General features: G+C 37.1%; 1 protein-coding gene across 1 annotated transcript; it reads left to right on the top strand.

Moving 5' to 3' along the window:
* Positions 1-2,488: 2,488 nt before the first annotated feature.
* On the top strand, positions 2,489-3,004 carry LOC107831357 (uncharacterized). The gene has a single exon (XM_016659122.1). The coding sequence runs from the start codon at positions 2,489-2,491 to the stop codon at positions 3,002-3,004; it is 516 nt and encodes a 171-aa protein (XP_016514608.1).
* Positions 3,005-19,417: the final 16,413 nt, after the last annotated feature.

Here is a 19,417-nt window from a genome sequence, read left to right as displayed (position 1 = left end):
TCCTCTTTATGCGAATTCTCGTATGATCAGATTTCGACCCATACAGTAGTCACGCAGCTTCAGTGGAAGATGCTTTGGCCGAGTGCTTCTTCTAAGAACCATGAATTGGTTGTTATTCACGTGCTCAATCTTATTCCTCAATCTACTTGGACCTTCTTGTGTGACAATAGGAAATGGGCCTGGGTCATGTGGGGCATTCTTACCATATAGGATTAATCGGTTGTACCGATATTCGACCAGTCCATTGTAGACCAGATTCAATCCGCATAAGAGCTCAAGGATATACAAAATTTATTTCGCGTAATAGTGTGTTACCACACAAACCCACGCTAATTCACTACAACAAAAATGGCCTAAGGCCATACCAAGACAACACTTGAAAATTGTTGCCAAAACTGTTTATAGGAACGCTTTTTAAGGGGTGGCCTTTATCGAGCATTTTTGGCCACCGAATTTTAGCAACGGTTACACAATGTTCTTTTGAATTTTAAAGGCTACGCTTTTCACGTGTAGCCAATCCATAAAATTATGGCAACGTTTTAGTCAATATAATGTAACGCTTTAAAGGAGTAGCTGTTTATATGTGCAATTGCGACCCTCCCTAAACGTGCTCTAAAATTCTCTAAAATTTCCTGCTCAGATTTCCCTCTATATGTTTTGGCAAACAATTATGCCCTAAAATACTCTAATTAAAATATGCCTGTCAAATTTATTCACACTATTAGCTGATGTAGTACATGAAATATTTCTTTTCCAAAGTCGATAGAAAATATGTGCATTTGAAATATTTTTTGTTGATTTATTAGTTTATGTAGTGTATGAAATCTACAGAGTTAATATGCTTGAAACAAATGTGATTACAGGATATTAAGAAAGAATATTTAACTTCTTAACCACACAATTGTTGCCCTTATAAAGGTTTAAAATATATGCTTTACAATGTAGACAAAATTGCCACGAATTAAAAGTGTGGCCATAGGGTATTAACAAAAGTGTGACATGTATAGTAACAATGACCCCATTTTATAACGTTGCTTTAGGAGCAACACTTAAAAAGGATGGCCTATAAGGTAACAAAAGGTACACTTCAAAAATGTGGCTATAGGACTTGAAAAACGTTGCCAAGGTGGCCTTTGCTTTACCAAAACCGTTGCCTTATGGCAAAGGTTATGCTTCTTTTGATCACCCCGAAAAAACGTTGCCTTAGGTCAAAAAGTATGGCCTTTGATCAAAGGTCACATTTTTTTTATTGTTTAGGCTACAATTTTTGGTTGGGGTTAAAGGTCTATAATATTGTAGTGTAATGCTACTCCAAAATGGATCTTAGTTGAATTTAATTTGAGTTGGGGCTAACTTTTTCTCAAATCTAGCTTTAGGTTAAAAATCTTACAGAATTGATCGAAATCAACTCCATTGCACCAATAAGAGAAAGCTTTAGGACCCCCATTAACTCACAAGCATGTGCATAGAAGATAGACTGAAAGTGGAAGAAGACGAGTAGTAGTAGAAGAAGAGAAAGTTGGGGGAAAAATAAGAAAATTTCTATTCTTATTGGACCGTTGTCTTGGTATCAATTTGTAATTTATAAACGTTCAGGGCTAATCTCATATGGTTAACTAAACTTTCAATCACAAATAAATCAAAGCATTTCTTTTTTCACTTTTAATTCGCACCAGAAGCTATTTATATTTGATAATCGAAAGTGTATAAAATTTGTATAATTTTTGTATATAATATATAAAATGTTCATATATAAAAAAAATATTTTTCGGCTATTATTGTTAAGTTGTATAAGGAGTATAAGGAAATTGTCACTTAGTTGGGCTTCCTTTTCTTTTCCTTTACTTTCTTTTGTATTGGGCCCAGAAGCCCAAAGTTGTATTTATGCACTCGTTTTATTTTAGTTTTTGGCTCGGTTTAGTCTTTGGCCCATATATCTATGTGTAATTGAACACTTTCATTTGAACTGAATAATTCAAAGAAACAGAAGCTAGAAGCTTCCTTCTTCTCCCTCTTCGTTTATCTCTAACCCTAGATATTCCTTCGCAGATTCACTTCGAATTCAAGCTTTATCATGGTATCAGAGCCCAAATCTAGCTAGATCGGGTGTTTACAAGTCGACCGATGTTACCCTAGAGCATTTACACTGGAGTTTTGCTCTTCCGCGACGATATGTGTTCTTTGTGTTCTTTTTAAAATTTCTGTTGATTTTCTCTGGTGATAACGCCTAAATTCGCGTGTTCTTCTGGTAGTATTGTTCATGCTCTTGTCCAATCGAAGTGATTCAGAATTTCAAAGGAAAATTTTTCAAACTAGGGTTTTGAGATTTTCTGAACTGGTACGTTTCAGCTTGGGATTTTTGACGTGGTTTCGTCCTCGTTTCTCTATAAAAGGCCGTTGTTCCTTCCGGTTGCGAAGGAAACTGGTAACCCTGATCACTTTCTTTTTTGCTGTATGTGTAGATTTTTTTTGTTGATTGTATGTAAAAATGACAAATGACAATAGTCTTCCATCTGAGTTGCTTATTGGTCGCTCTACATCTTCCCGTACTGTATTTCATAAGGATGACTATACTCACCTATGTCATCCCCTTTATGTACATCCAACTGACGTGTTGGGGTCTTCACTAGTTCCTGTGCCTTTTGACGGCATTGGGTATGGGAGTTGGAGACGAACTATTCTTGTAGCCTTATCTGTTAGAAATAAATTGGATTTCATAAATGGATCCTCAATTAAACCTCCTGATAGTTCTCCCTTGGCGGGACAGTGGCAGAGGTTTAGTGATTTAGTCGTCTCATGGTTAACCAAATCCTTGTCCAAAGACATTGCTCGCAGTATTGAGTACTCTGAACTTGCCAAAGATATTTGGACTGAGTTGGAGGAAAGATATGGTCAGGCAGATGTTGCAAGTGTTTTTGAGCTTAAAAAGGAATTAGCTCACATCTCTCAAGGCTCTCTTGATATTGCCTCATATTTCAATAAGATAAAGCAAATTATGGGATGAAATTGATGCTTTGTCTATTAGTAGAGTCAGGTCTTGCAGCAACTGTGGTTTTAAAGCTAATTATCAGAAGGATAATGATGTCCAAAAAGTGTATCAGTTTCTAATGGGACTCAATGATACATATGTGCAAACCAGGAGTAACATCTTTATGATTAAACCATTCCCTTGTGTAACAACTATCTACAGTATATTGTTGTCAAATAAGAAGCAGGGGCAGGTTTCTACCTCTCCCCAGTTTCTCCCCACATCTTCTTCTTTCAATGTTGGTGCGTCCAAACAAGGTTTTCCCTCCAGAGTCAATTTTGATGTTCAGAAGTCACCTGTGTGTGAGTATTGTAAGAAACCAGTTCATATTATTGACAAGTGTTACAATTTGCATGGTTATCCTCCTAATTTCAAATTTATAAAAGGGTCTGGAAGTAGAAAGACTACAGCTCATGTTGAAGTCTATTCTGTTGATCCTCCTGCTAGTGTGGTTTCTAATATGGGTTCTGATTCTATCAAACCTTCTGATTCTGGTGTTGTTCCAATGGTTCCTGGTCTTACACAAGATCAATTCTCCCAGCTGATGATGTTACTACAACAATCCCATGTTTCTGTTGATTCCTCTTCTCCTCCCTCTCTTATGGCTTCTACTAACTTTGTTGGTAAGCTGTTATCAGAAAGCATTTTGCTCAAGTCATGTATGTTGTCACAAGTAGATAGCTTTGTTTGGATTATAGATTCTGGAACATCTGACCATATGACCTCAAATAAGGACCTATTCTTTGACTTGTAAACTCTACATGTGCCATGTCTAGTTTCCCTTCCTAATGGATATAAAGTGAAAGTTCATTTAGTAAGATCTTTGACTTTATTTTCAAATTATACAATTCATCATGTCCTTTATGTTCCTTCTTTTCAATATAATCTCATATCTGTTCATAAATTGCTAGATCAATACAATGGAATTGTTCTGTTTACTAGAACTCTTTGTACTATACAGGCCCCTTCTCTGAATATGCCTCTGGTTCTTGGTAAACTGGATCACAACCTCTACAAGCTTCTCCTACCTCCTGTTGCTTCTGACAATGCCACATATATCTCCTCTTGTATTGATAATTCTTCCTTTGTTTCTCCTGTCTGTGCTTTACCTGAAACAAATAAAATTGTAAAAGCTATTACAAGTGTAAATGTTGTTGGTTCTTATGAGAGACATGTGACTACTGATGTAAATTTGAATGACATAAATAAAATGGATGTGGTTTGGCATTATAGACTTGGGCATGTTCAGTTTTCTAGAATGAAATATATTCCTAAACTTGGGCTACTGCTGTCTACTAAACAATCCTTTTCTTGCCCAATATGTCCTCTAGCCAGGCAAACTAGACTACCCTTTCCTGATAGCAGTATCTAAACCACCAAAACCTTCCAATTAATTCACATTGATACCTGGGGACCCTATCATTCACCTACAAATACAGGGTCTAGATATTTTATAACCATCATTGATGACTTTTCAAGAGCCACTTGGACCCATCTGATGGGAGCCAAGAGCAATGCCTTTGAACTTCTAAAAGCCTTCATTGCCATGACTGAAACCCAATTTCAATTGAAGGTTCAAACTGTAAGGAGTGATAATGCCCTAGATTTAGGATCCAGCACTATGGGATCCAAATTCTTTTCTGAAAAGGGAATTTTACATCAGACCACTTTTCCTCATACTCCACAACAGAATGAAGTTGTGGAAAGGAAGCACAGAAATGTTATGGAGACTGCTAGAGCCATTCTTTTCCAATCTGGCCTCCCCATTAGATTTTGGGGAGATTGTGTCTTAACTGCAACATACTTGATTAACAAATTTCATTCTAGTCTCTTAAAGGACAAAAGCCCTTATGAGGTTCTGTATAACAAACTCCCAACCTACTCCAATCTTAGAGCTTTTGGTTGCTTGTGCTATTCCACTATCCCAAAACCTCATAGAGATAAGCTATAATCTAGGGCTATTCCTTGTGTATTTTTAGGATATCCTTTTGGAAAGAAAGCCTACAAGTTATATGACTTGAAAAATAAAAGCTGTTTTGTTTCTAGAGATGTTGTATTTCATGAGCATATATTCCCTTTTCTTAAATGTGATTCTGTTTCTCCTACTATGACTAATTTTTCATTTTTTGCCGTTTTGATCACACAAATAAGCAACTTTCTACTTCATCTCATGATTGTTTCTCTCCTATACAATCTGAAGCAACTCATCCCTTTCCTAATCCTGGTATTTCCCCTGCTTCTACACTGCCTGCGGATATCTCTCTCTCCTCTCCTGATTCTTCTCCTTCTTCTGACTGTCCCTCTTTTCCACACTCTGAATCTACCATTCCACCTTGCAATTTTGAATCTGACTTAGTCTCTTCTCCCCAACCTGAATCTGCCCTTCCTCCTTATAATCTTGAATCTAATTTTCCTCCTTTAAGGAGATCATCTAGACCTCATAATCCTCCTACTTACTTGCAGAATTATATCTACACACTCCCATCTACTTGCTCCAGATTTGCAAATTCTTGTATTACAACTGTCTCTAGTAAACCTCATATATTTGAGCCAAATAGCTATTCTCAAGCAGTAGTTGTCCCTGAGTGGAAGGAAGCTTTGAGAAAAGAGTTTGAGGCACCGGAGGCAAATGGAACTTGGGATATAGTTGAATTACCCAAAGGCAAGAAATCTATTGGTTACAAATGGGTATATAAAATTAAGTACAAAGTTGATGGGAGTATAGAAAGTTATAAGGCTAGACTTGTGGTGAGGGGTGAAACACAAATTGAGGGCATAGATTTTCATGATACTTTATCACCTATTATTAAAATGTCCACTGTTAAAAAAAATTAGTTGGTATAGTTGTTAAACGAAATTGGCCTTTGTTTCAATTAGATGTTAATAATGCTTTTCTGCATAGGGATTTAGATAAAGAAGTGTTTATGAAAATTCCACCTGGTCTATCTATTTCTTCTTCCACACAAGCTGTCCCATTCCAATCTTCTTCCACTTTACTGGTTTGCAAACTAAAGAAATCATTATATGGTTTAAGGCAAGAAACAATGCAATGGTATGACAAATTATCTCACTCTTTATCTTCTAGAGGGTATGTACATTACATGAATGATTACTCCATGTTCACTAAGAGTTCCGGTGATAGTTTGGTTATTTTAGTAGTTTATGTTGATGATATTATTATTAGGCAAAATGACTTCCTGGCCATTTAAATTTGTACGAATTTTGAAAGCAGATACACAAACTTTAGTCTTTCCCATTTAAACACTCAAACTCGTAAAACCTATAACTAATAAACACCTTTGACCATTGACTTTGCTTATGTGGCAGTAGCTTATCTTACGTGGACATAGTGCGTACAAGTCACATTCAAATGGCGTGTGTGTGCCGATTTCCATAATAGAAACACCCCCCCTCGGATCTCGTCTTCTACACACCACTCCTGTATCTTCGCACCATCCCCAACAACCAAAAACAAGGTTTTCACTCATAACCCACAACAACGACCAAACGAACCCAACCAGTCACTCCTCCCCATTACGCCTAACAGTGCCTCCCTCTCCCCTTCTTCATTTTTAGGCTTTAAAGCTCTTCACTGTACATCAATGGTGGATTTATGCTCGCAAAAAATACCTCAAATAAACCAATGGTCTGACTTCCTAAACATCACAATATCTCCTACACCTACTAACCTTTGTCTCCTTCCCCATTAAAACTGCTGAAGAATACCCAAAAACATATTATCCTTAAGAATCAAAATAGACAATTATTTTTCTTCACTAAAAGCTTCTCTGCAAAAAATTAAAATGAATATAATCTTTAATTTTTTCTTGTTTGAGGGATTGTCCATGGCAAAATCACAGACTTAAATAGGTTTGATCTTGAAATGGAGAGAGATAAGAGAGAACACAAAACACTTGAGATCCTGAACAAGATAATAGAAGATACGAAGTCCGTCAAGATCTTTACTGGTCTGCACATTCATCAGTGAACCAATCTTAGGTGTAGTGAATGATATGTGTTCATTCCCCGTCACTATCTCAAGCTTCTACCTCCTAATTCTATCAGTTGGTGAAGAAGAAAATAAGGGAAATAGAAGAAAAATTAGAAATTAATAAATTTATTCCAGCACAGCTGCCCTTGATGTGTAACAATCCCGTTGGTCATTTGCTGACTGGATGGACACGTCTGTGAATGTGTAATACACGCGCGTAGGGTCAAGGGTCAAATGTGTTTATTAATTAAGGGTTTCACGAGTTTGAGTGTTCAAATGGGAAAGTCCAAAGTTTGTGTATCGACTTTCAAAAGCCTTACAAGTTTAAGTGGCCAGGAAGTCATTAGGCCTTATTATTACTGGGACTGATTTGTGTGAAATTGTTGCTATCAAAGCCTTTCTCCATGATCAATTCAAGATTAAGGACCTAGTAACACTCAATTATTTTTTGGGTATTGAGGTTTTGTATTCTGAGAATGGTGTATTACTTCATCAAAAAAAAATTGTCCATGATTTGCTTTCAGAGTTTCACTCTTCTGATTGTTCTTCTGTGGTATATCCTCTTGAAATGCATGAGAAATTGAAAGTAGATTGTGGTGATCCCTTGCCTAATCCAGAGACTTACAGGTGCCTTGTGAGTAAACTCAATTTTTTAACACATACCAGGCCTGACATTTATTTTATTGTGCAGCATTTGGGCCAGTTTATGCAGAAACCTTGCATTCCTCACATGCAAGCTGCATTACAGTTAGTCAGGTACCTTAAGGGTACTCCTGATTTTTGTGTCTTCTATAATAATTCTTCTGATCTATTTCTGAGTGTTTATTGTGATAGTGATTGGGGTGCTTGCCCGGATAGTAGGAAATCTGTTGGTGGGTTTTGCATATTGCTGGGTGACAGTCTTGTGGGTTGGAAATCCAAGAAACAGTCTATAGTGTCCTTGTCTTCTGCTGAGGCTGAATATAGGTCCATGAGCAAGGCCACTGCTGCGATAACTTGGATTTGTAGACATCTTTCTCACTTTGGCATATTTCTTTCTTCTCCTATTCATTTGTTTTGTGATAATCATGCTACCATTCATATTTCCAAAAATCCTATCTTCCATGAACACACTAAGAATATTGAATTGGACTTCCATTTTGTTTGCACCAAGTTGAATGAGGGGCTACTTCAGTTGCTTCACACTTCAAGCGCAACTCAGTTGGCTGAGATGTTCACCAAGCCTTTAGTTAAGGCTATCCACTTTGTTCATCTTCGCAAGTTGGGGGTTGTATCACCCTCCAACTTTCCGGGGGATGTTAATTTGTATAAGGAGTATAAGGAAAATGTCACTTAGTTGGGCTTCCATTTATTTTCCTTTACTTTCTTTTGTATTGGGCCTAGAAGCCCAAAGCTGTATTTATGCACTCATTTTATTTTAGTTTTGGGTCAGTTTAGTCTTTGGCCCATATAGCTATGTGTAATTGAACACTTTCATTTGAGCTGAATAATTCAAAGAAACAGAAGCTAGAAGCTTACTTCTTCTCCCTCTTCGTTTCTCTCTAACCCTAGATATTCCTTCACAGATTCACTTCGAATTCAAGCTTTATCAATTATTTCTAAAGCGACTATACAATGTTATTTCCCTCCAAAAAAAAACTTGTGACCCATTTAATTCTATACAAGACTTAAATGGGCCTTTTAATCGAGACAAAAGTGAAAAGGGACTTTTTCGTATATAAATTATATATATATATATATATATAAAATTTTATACTTAATGTGACTAATCTTACAAAAAATATATAAATTCGGTCAAAATCTATAATTTATTTACAACTTAAATACAATTTTTTTGTACAGAATCCAGTCAAAAATTATAATTTACATACAATTTATATACAAATTATATGCAACTATATTAATTGTTTATATGTTTTATGCCGTTTCTACACCCAACATACAAAATATATACAATTTATTTAATCTTCTTCTTCGAGTTTCAATATGAAATTCTAACAAAAATCACCTCGAATCTTTATCAAATTCTCTCAAAATTGAGATATAAACTCCAAAGAATATTTGTAATAACACCCAATCCAAATAAATAACAAAATTCGTAAAATTTGATTTTTGAATTCAAAGTTTCGAAACGATTGAACAACTATCAATAGAGTTTAGACTCATATCTTCATGTTTCATACACCCAAATAAAATCTAATTCACAAATCAAACAATTGTTTCGGCAGTAGAATTTATTTTCGAGAGTAGTGTTGTTTCATGTCTTCATTGTTGTTAACGCCCCCAAGTTTCTTAGATTATAGAGATTCAAAGTAGTACTTATTTATCTACTAATTTGCATTTGCTCAAATTTATTGTGATGCGATGATACGGAGTTTTACCTATGGGGAAAGAGGCATGAGAAAGAGAGAAAGAAAAAGAGAGAAATAGAGAAGAATGAAGCTTAAAATAGGTAAGATTGAAGTCTAATACTTATTTTGTATATAAACGGTAAATTGTATATACTAATATGATTAAGTGATAATCTCTTTAAAAGGGATAAATAAATTTGTAATGTAGTATAGATAGGTAAAAATTCCCTATAAAAATGCTAAACATTTTGAGCTTGATTTTGTTAACTTTATCTATTTTACAGCTTGAAAATGTGATTTATATTAGAAGTGCTTGCATAAGAGATAAGCACTGTCTTGAGGGTTAAAGTTTTAAGATGCTTAAAATAGACAGTGTAGTTGATGTTATTATAAGATATGAAGACAATTTTACCCCGTTTGTTTTGTCTGGAAGATGTGTCTTACTATTGAAAGTAGGAGTGGCAAACGGGTGGGTCGAGTCGAATATGGTTCGGATCAAAAACGGTTATTAATAAAATGGATAAATTATCATATCCTACCCATATTTAATATGGATAAAAAACGGATTAATCGACGGATAATATGAGTAACCATATTATCCATGGCTTCTTGCATATGATTACTTTTGGGAGAATTCTTAGTCTCCTTAACTTGAGGAACCCCTATTGAGAGTGGAAGTGTCACATAACACATGCAACTTGTGTGAGGCAGTTAGCTTTCAATTGGACTGGTTAGTTTGTTAGTGGGCTGACATTAGAGTTAATTATGCTAAGCTTAGCTGTGTAATTGTTAGTTAGTGAGCAGTAGTAATCTTCTATATAAACATTATATTATGTACTATTTAGATGAAAATGAAAAAGTAAAATTTTCTCCACTGACTCTCTCTGGAACATTCGATCCTCCATTGTTGAACTCTCAATTCATCTCTTCTGCTTAAACTTTGACATGGTATCAAAACATATGGGCATTTATATAGTCTCTATGAGAAATTGAATTACTGAAAACATACTTCATCGAAACTCATTAATGGCGGACAACATCGATAATGAGTTGCCAGAAAAATTGAGCCACAATCACCCACTTTGTTTGCAATCGACGGACAATTCTGAACTATTTTGATATCCTTGCAATTGATCGGAACAGAGAACTATTCCATCTGGAGTAGAGCGATGTGAATTGCGATCCTACAGTGTAACAAGCTAGGGTTCATCAATGGCAGTTGCAAGCGAGAAAATTACGATCCAAATTTGGTTGATATGTGGGAGAGGTGCAACGCAATTGTGTTTATGTGGATTATGAATTGCATATCACCGGATTTAATCAACGGAATTGTGTATTCCTCCAGTGCATGTGCGGTCCGGAAGGATTTGAAGGAAAGGTTTGACAAGGTTGATGGTTCTCGCATTTTCTAGTTGCACAAGGAGATTGCTAGTTTGAGTTAGGGAACCAGCGCTATTGCGACCTACTGCTCAAAAATTAGATCACTTTGGGAGGATTTTGACCGCTTAGCTCCAACTCCTGAGTGTGATTGTGAGAAGTCTAGGGATTTTGTTGCATTCATGAGGCGTCAAAAACTTCTGCAATTTCTGATGGGTTCAAATGAAACATATGATCAGGCAAGGGGCTAGATTTTGATGATGGACCCAATTCCTTCGGTTAACAAGGCATATTCTATGCTAATTTAGCGGGAAAGTTAGAGGACTATGTATAATATTTCTGTTGCCACTGAAAACATAGAAGTCACAACATTAATGACCACAAGAGGTGGCAATGGAGAAAAAGTCAACACTCAGAGGTTCAAAAAGAATTATAATGTCATATGTGACTACTGTAAGATGAAGGGGCACACTCGTGAAGGATGCTTCAAGTTGATTGGTTATCCGGCTGATTTCAAATATAAGAAGAGGTTTGGGGGTAACATGGCAAATAATGCCATCATTGAAGAACATAACCCACAGGAGACTGGAGCAGACAAGAACATAACTGCTAATACATCAAAATAGTACATTGCACCACACTTTACCTCAGAACAATACAATCAGATCCTGAAGTTGCTCAACAAGGAAATTCTACCTGAAACATCAACGAACATGGCAGGTAGTGCAGGTAGTATTAATGTTTTTTTAGCATATATCAAAGAAAAGGTTTAGATAGTTGACAGTGGTGCAACAAATCATATGGTCTCAGATATAAACATGCTGGATAAGAAACAAGAAGTAAATAGAAATAAGACCAGGAAAGTTCATTAACCTAATAGAGGGGTTGCACAGGTAACACATATATGATCATGCAGATTGGGACAAGCAGGACAATGGATAATGTTCCTTTACATTCCTGATTTTAAGTACAATTTGTTATCAGTAGCAAAAATCACAAGAGCATTGAATTGCTCTGTTTGCTTCTTTCCTGATTTCTTTGTGTTCTAGGACCTCTGCAATGGAGTTGTGAGAGCGATTGGTAGGGAGGATGATGGCCTCTACATACTACCTCAAGCTACCGGAGAAAGAGAGAAGAATAAAACAACTGGTTTGTCTAGTAGAATAGAAAAATTGGATGTAAGATTGTGACACAAAAGGCTTAGACATGCCTCAGCATGAGCAATAAAACAAACTTTTTCATTAGGATATGATGATTGTAAGAAAGAATTAGAGGATTGTTCTATATGTCCATTAGCTAGGCATGCTAGACTGCCATTTAGCTTTAGTACTAGTAGAGCAGAAGTAATTTTTTATTTGATACATATTGATGTATGGGGACCATATGGTGTACAAATATATGATGGCAATAAACTCTTTGTTACTATTGTAGATGATCATTCCCGGATATGTTGGGTGTATTTGCTGAAGTTAAAAAATGATGTGGTTGTGATTCTGAGAAATTTTATTTAGCTTGTAAAAACACAGTTTGACAGGTGCATCAAGATAGTAAGAACTGATAAAGGGATAGAGTTTGTTAATAGTGAATGCATCACACTATTCCAATCTTTTGGAATAGTTCATCAAAGGACATGTGTGTATACACCTCAGCAAAATGGCATTGATGAGAGAAACACAGACAAGTCCTTGAAATTGCAAGAGCATTAATGTTTCAGGGTTCAATTCCAATAAGATTTTGGAGTCAATGCATCTTAACTGTTGTGTATATCATCAATAGATTACCTTCTAGTGCTTTGGGAGGTAAATGCCGATTTGAAGTATTTCATAGGAAGAAGCATTCTCTTGACCATATGAGGACACTGGGATGTTTATGTTAAGCCAAGAGGGTGGATGTACATGATAAATTTGAAGCCAGGGTAATTGCAGCAGCTTTCATGGGATACTCTTCTGTTACAAAGGGATACATTCTATATGATCTGTCTAGGCACAATTTTTTTTACTAACAGAGATGTCACTTTCAAAGAGAATAAGTTTCCATTTAGCGTGGAGCAACCACACATAGACCATATGTTCTTAGAGGTTGAAAGTCAGGAGCAACCTAAATAGGTTCTAGATGTAGAAGTGGATTTAATCGCAGGTATTAACTCAGTACAGGAGGAAATACTACCAACAGATATGAGTGCTCCCCACACAACATATCCAGATATGCCACATGAGAGTCATCTTCATGCAGTACCAACTCAACCACCTGACACTTATGAAGTTGCTCCACAAAGTACTGACACAACTGCTTCATCATAGATGAATCTACCACCTCCACAAGAGCTCACAAGATCTAGCAGAGATAAGAGAGTGCCAATATGGATGACAGATTATGTCATTCCCTTACAACAACAGTAACCTTATTCCATTCGCAATTCAGTATGTTACTCCAACTTGAAACCAACTTATCAAGCCTACTTGCAGGCTTTCTCTGCAGTAACTGAACCAAGATCCTTTCATGAAGCTTCACAAGACAAGTTGTGAATTGAAGCTATGAAAGTTGAAATTCAAGCTCTTGAAGATAATAAAACCTAGGAGTTTGTACAATTGCCAATAGGGAAGAAGTCATTAGGCTGCAAATGGGTATATAAAGTAAAGTACAAAGTAGATGGCATTGTAGAAAGGTACAAAGCTAGGCTTGTGGCCAAGGGTTACAATTAAAGGGAGGGCTTGACTTTCATGAAAACTTCTCCCCAGTGGTGAAGATAGTAACTGTTAGAGCTGTAGTTTCTATTGCTGCAGCTAAAGGTTGGCATATTCATCAAATGGATGTATATAATGCCTTCCTCCAAGGTGAACTGTATGATGAAGTATACATGGACCTACCTGAAGGCTTTACCAGCCAGGGGGAGTCTAAAGGGATGGTCTGCAGGCTGGTTAAATCCCTATATGGCCTAAAGCAAGCGAGTAGATAATGGAATGTGAAGCTGACTGAAGCATTGATCCAATAGGGGTTCACTCAAAGCTATTTGGAATACTCATTTTTTACAAAGAAGTAGGGAAGCAAGAATGTGGCCATTCTAGTATATGTAGATGATATGCTAGTTATAGACAACAACTTGCAAATAATTGAAGACACTAAAAGGCAGTTGCATCAGTCATTCAAAATTAAAGATCTAGGAGAACTGAGGTACTTTCTGGGGATTGAATTCTGTAGATCACACAAGGGGATATTGATGAACTAAAGAAAATATGCCCTAGAACTCATATCAGACTTGGGCCTGAGTGCTGGAAAACCAAGTTGGACTCCTCTTGATAGTAATCAGAAATTCTCTACTAGACAGTTGGATACATTGACAGGATTACAAGCTGATGAGCCTTTGGTAGATAGAGAAAAATACCAAAGACTCATAGGAAAGCTATTATACTTGACTCTAACCAGGTTGGACATTGCATCTTCAGTTCAGGCACTTAGTCAGTTCCTACAAGAGCCAAGGTAGTCACACTAGGAAGCAACACTAAGGATAGTAAGATATATGAAGAGGGATCCAGGAATAAGAATATTGATGAGCAGCAAAAGAGAAATAAAGATGACTGCCTTTTGTGATGTTCACTGGGCTTCATGCCAAAATACGAGAAGGTCAGTGACAGGATTCATTGTGAAGCATGGGGAATCACTAATATCATGGAAATCCAAGAAAAAAAACATTATGTCAAAGAGTTATGCAGAAGCAGAGTACATGAGTATGGCATCAATTGTATCGGAACTGGTTTGGCTGATAAATTTGTACAAGGAGCTGAGAGCAGAAGTGGAACTGTCGATAAACATACATAGTGATAGCAAGACAGCTTTGAAGATAACGGCTAATCCTATTTATTACGAGAGAACTAAGCATATCGAGATCGATTGTCACTTCATCAGAGAAAAATACAGTTAGGGGCAATCAAGACTGTGCATGTGTGCTCAAGGGATTAGCTGGCAGATGTGTTAACCAAGGCAACATCATGAATATCTCATATCCAAGCTGGGGATGCTAAATGTATTAGCATCATCCAGCTTAAGGGGGAGTATTGAGAGTGAGAGTGTCACATAATACGTGCAACTTGTGTGAGGTAGTTAGCTGGCAATTAGTTGTCAATTGGACTGGTTAGTTAGACGGTTAATAGGCTGACATTAGAGTTAATTATGTTAAGCTTAGTTGTGTAATTGTTAGTTAGTGAGTAGTAGTTATCTTATACATAAGCATTATATTAGATAAAAATGAGAAAGTAAAATTCTCTCCACCGACTCTCTCTAGAACATTCGATCCTCCATTGTTGAACTCTCAATTCATCTCTTCTGCTTAAACTTTAACAACCTCCAATTTGAGGCTTTACAAATGTAAAGCTAGAATCATTGATTATCCATTTTCTAAATGGATAATATGGTTCATATCCATATTAAATCCGTTTTTAAAAAACCCATTTTTAGTGGATAATATGGGTGGTTAACTGTTTTCTTTTAACCAATTCTTTGGGTAAATACTTTATATATATATAAAGATTGAATTCTCTTTGAAAATTGGATTGGTTAGTTAGACGGCTAACTAATCAGAAATCTCTTTTCTGATTTTGGTTGGTTAGTGAAATTTCTTTATAAAGTTTATATTATTAAAGATTGATTATAATAAACCCTATATCAGTCTTGATGAAAATTTTCGAGTAAAAACTTATAATAAATGTCTAAATATTGGTTGAAACAAGTGATATAAAAGTAAAAGTTAAGATAGTTGTAAGAAAATAATTTTCATTCATACGTGAAAGAAGTCTTTTTACTCTGTTTGTTAGTGAGTAAAAAGCATTTCTTAAAAAATATATTAAAGATTGATGATAATATTGCCAAACCAAAAAATATTTTAATTTTTCATGGAACGTTTGAGTAAAAATTGATATTGATGTCTAAGTGTTTATTGTAGGAAGTGATATGAAATTATAAATCAAGGTAATTGTAAGATAAGTGAGGAAAGTCATTTTTCTTATTTTGATGGAAATAAGTCCTCGAAACCAACATCATAAAAATACTTTATTATAAACAATATTTTTCCAAACAACTTAATTCAATTATACGAAATATACCCTCGTATTCGTGAATCAAATAAAGTTCACTCTCATCACCAGGGGCGGAGCCGGAGACAATTTGGGGGAAGCGCGAGCCGGGAAGTGTTATTAAAAATATAATTAAGGATAATATAAAATCAAATGACACGATAGGCAACGTTCATAGTCCAACTGATTTTGCGCGTCACCTTACTTGATGAAGGTTGCGGGATCAAATCTCCTAAACACATGATTTGCAATTTTTGAGCTTTCATTTGTTGAAATCATGATGTGTTAATTGTTAGATTTTTTTGGTTCAATGTTAATTGTTAGATATCGAACCGCTGAAAGATAGTGTTAAATTGCTACGACACTATTTACTGTTATATACGGTCAAAACAGGGCTCGCCCCTTGTGTGACTAATCGAGACTGGAATATGATAGGTTAAGATTCAACCTCATATTATATCGAACCATGGTGCAAAGTTAGATCGTCGAGCTCGTGACCCAGAGACCGATCAAGATCGAGACCGAGCAAGATTGAGACTGAGCAAGATCGAGAGAAACTTACTGAGCCGAATAACAGAAAGCCGAAATACCTGCAATCGGTCGAGGATCACATCAGAAATCCCTGCATGTATCAGGAAGAGGCTGATTAGTTAGCTAATCATGAGATTTCTTACGTCATATAGAACTGTTTCAAGAGTACGACTCCCCTACTATATAAAGGGGGTCTAATCATTTTTATGAAACATAAAGCAATATACTATCATTTTCTACATTTTATTATCTTGTTACTCTGTTCATACGTCAGTTGAAACATCTTTGGTTTAAGGGTGCCGAACTCGAGGGCCAAGGCTATTCGATTCTTGTAGTTTGCATTTATTCTTTTATCGTCAATTTCAATATTAATCTATTATCTTAATTTGTACCGAGTATATCACGTATCCTTAAAATTACGTATAGATTCAATTGTTATCCAATTTTAAGGGTAAACAGTTTGGCGCCCACCGTGGGGCTAAGGATAATAGTGATTACCTGATACAAACTTTCATAACACACACTATTTTACACTTGTTCTTTGAAGTATCTTTGATTACAGGACTAAAATGTCAAACTCTCAGTCAGCACCTCTACACGTTGACAATAATTTTGGCCACCACAGCGTAAATGATAACATTGCACCAGGGAATGATCTACCCCGGTTGGCCTCGATGGAGTTCCGGCTGTAGATCCAATCGACGTCAGCTCACATGTAACCATCAACAGAAATTTAGCCGTTGATCCCGAAGGCAGCGTCCGTGGGGATGTTCGATCAGCCGCTCAAAGTGCACGTGGCGATGAAGATGGCGAGATCAGCCTGCGGGTGATCTTCGAAATGTTGCAGGCTCAGCAAACACCAATAGCTCAGCTCCAAAACCAGAATCACCCCCAAGTAGGGTTGAATCGATTTCAAGAAAATCGAACGAGAAAGAATCAGAAACCGATCCTGCAATCATGAAGATACTCAAAGAACTGACAAAGCGAATTGAATCGAGGGAAAAGAGGATTGAGGCAAACGACAAAAAGGCGGAAACTTACAACTCCAGGGTCGATCAAATCCCGGGGGCACCGCCAATATTGAAGGGGCTGTATTCCAAAAAGTTCGTACAAAGACCTTCCCCCCAAGTGCGGCTCCGAAGCCAATCCCCAAGAAGTTCCGCATGCTTGAGATTCCTAAGTATAATGGAATGACTTATCCAAACAAGCATGTCACCTCTTACACGTGTGCTATCAAAGGGAATGATCTAGAGGATGACTAGATCGAATCTGTCTTGCTTAAGAAATTTGAGGAGACCCTGTCAAAGGGAGCTATGATATGGTACCATAATTTACCACCTCATTCTATTGACTCATTTGCTACGCTTGCAGATTCTTTCGTAAAGGCACACGCCGGGGCCATCAAGTTCGAAACAAGGAAGTCAAATCTTTCAAGGTAAGGCATAAGGACAACGAAATGCTCAGAGAATTCGTGTCTCGATTCCAAATGGAACAGATGGACTTGCCACTGGCCGCTGATGATTGGGTTGTTTAAGCGTTCACACAAGGACTCATTGTTCGAAGCTCAATGGCTTCAAAGTAGTTGAAGCAGAATTTGATACAATAGCCTATTGTTACTTGGGCCGATGTGCATAATCGGTATCAATCAAAGATCAAGTTCGAGGACGATCAACTAGGGCTCCTTCTGGGTTCGTTTATCCTATTAGACTCATCGATAGAATCAAGAGGGATATTGACCGAGAAGCGAGATCGATATTAGCCGTATAATAGAGATCATAGGAGCGGCGAAATTCTATATGAAATGAAAGGAGAACTGATCGAGGTCAAAGTTCTCGAGGGCTCATGAGCAAGAATGGCTTCAATAGACCTATCGGACCCAAGGAGGCACCACGATTATCATAGTACAACTTTAATGTTGATGCGGCTTCCATTGTATCAGCTATTGGACGCATCAAAGATACTAAGTGGCCTCGGCCTTTACAAATCGATCCAACACAAAGGGATCCCAACCAAATATTCAAATATCATGGAACACATGGCCATAGAACGGAGGATTGTCGGTAATTGAGAGAAGAAGTAGCACGGTTATTCAACAACGGGCACCTTCAAGAATTTCTGAGTGACCAAGCTAAGAATCATTTCAGAAATAGGGATTCCAATAAACAAAATGAACTAGATGAGCCCCAACACGTTATTCATATGATCATCGGAGGAGTCGATGTTCCTCAAGGTCTGATGATAAAGCGCACCAAAGTATCAATCAAAAGGGAAAAACAGATTCGAGATTACATACCATAAGGAACTTTATCTTTCAAAGACAAAGATGCAGAAGAAATCATGCAGCCCCACAATGATGCATTGGTGATTTCTGTACTCGTGAATAAGACTCGACTTAAACGTGTACTAATTGATCCAGGTAGCTCGGCTAACATTATTAGATCGAGGGTCGTAAAGAAACCCGGCCTACAGGACCAAATCCTACCTGCGGCTGGAGAACTAAACGGATTCAACATGGCTTGCGAAACTACTAAGGCAGAAATAACGTTGCCGATAAACGTAGCCGGTACCACCTAGGAGACCAAGTTTTATATAATCAAAGGGGATATGAGGTACAACACCCTATTTGGGAGGCCATGGATCCACAATATAGGGGCCATGCCCTCGACCCTTCACTAGGTATTAAAATTTCCAATACCGGAAGGGATCAAGACGGTCTACGAGGAAAAACCCGCCGCAAAGGAGATGATTGCCATCCATGAAGTAATTCAGATATCAATGTTCTCATTCGCAAAAGAGTCAGGTTCGAAAGCAAAGCAGGAAGCCAAATAGCATTCACCGGTGCAAGCCACGACCCAATCAGACATAAAGGGGACTGACGATGACGACGATTACGGGGTACTTCGATCCTTTATGGTCCCCGATGATTCCAATGCTAACAAATCAATGATTGAAGAACTAGAGCAGGTCATACTGATTGAGCATCTACCCGATCGAAAGTTATACCTGGGCATGGGGTTAACTCCCAAGCTCATGAAAAAACTCATTCAATTTCTTATCGCTAACATGGATTGTT

The sequence above is a fragment of the Nicotiana tabacum genome, chromosome 11 (assembly GCF_000715075.1).
Source record: "Nicotiana tabacum cultivar K326 chromosome 11, ASM71507v2, whole genome shotgun sequence".
NCBI classification, from domain to species: Eukaryota; Viridiplantae; Streptophyta; class Magnoliopsida; order Solanales; family Solanaceae; genus Nicotiana; species Nicotiana tabacum.
The sequence above is the reverse complement of the archived record's forward strand: the minus strand, read 5'-3'. Positions and strand labels throughout refer to the sequence as shown.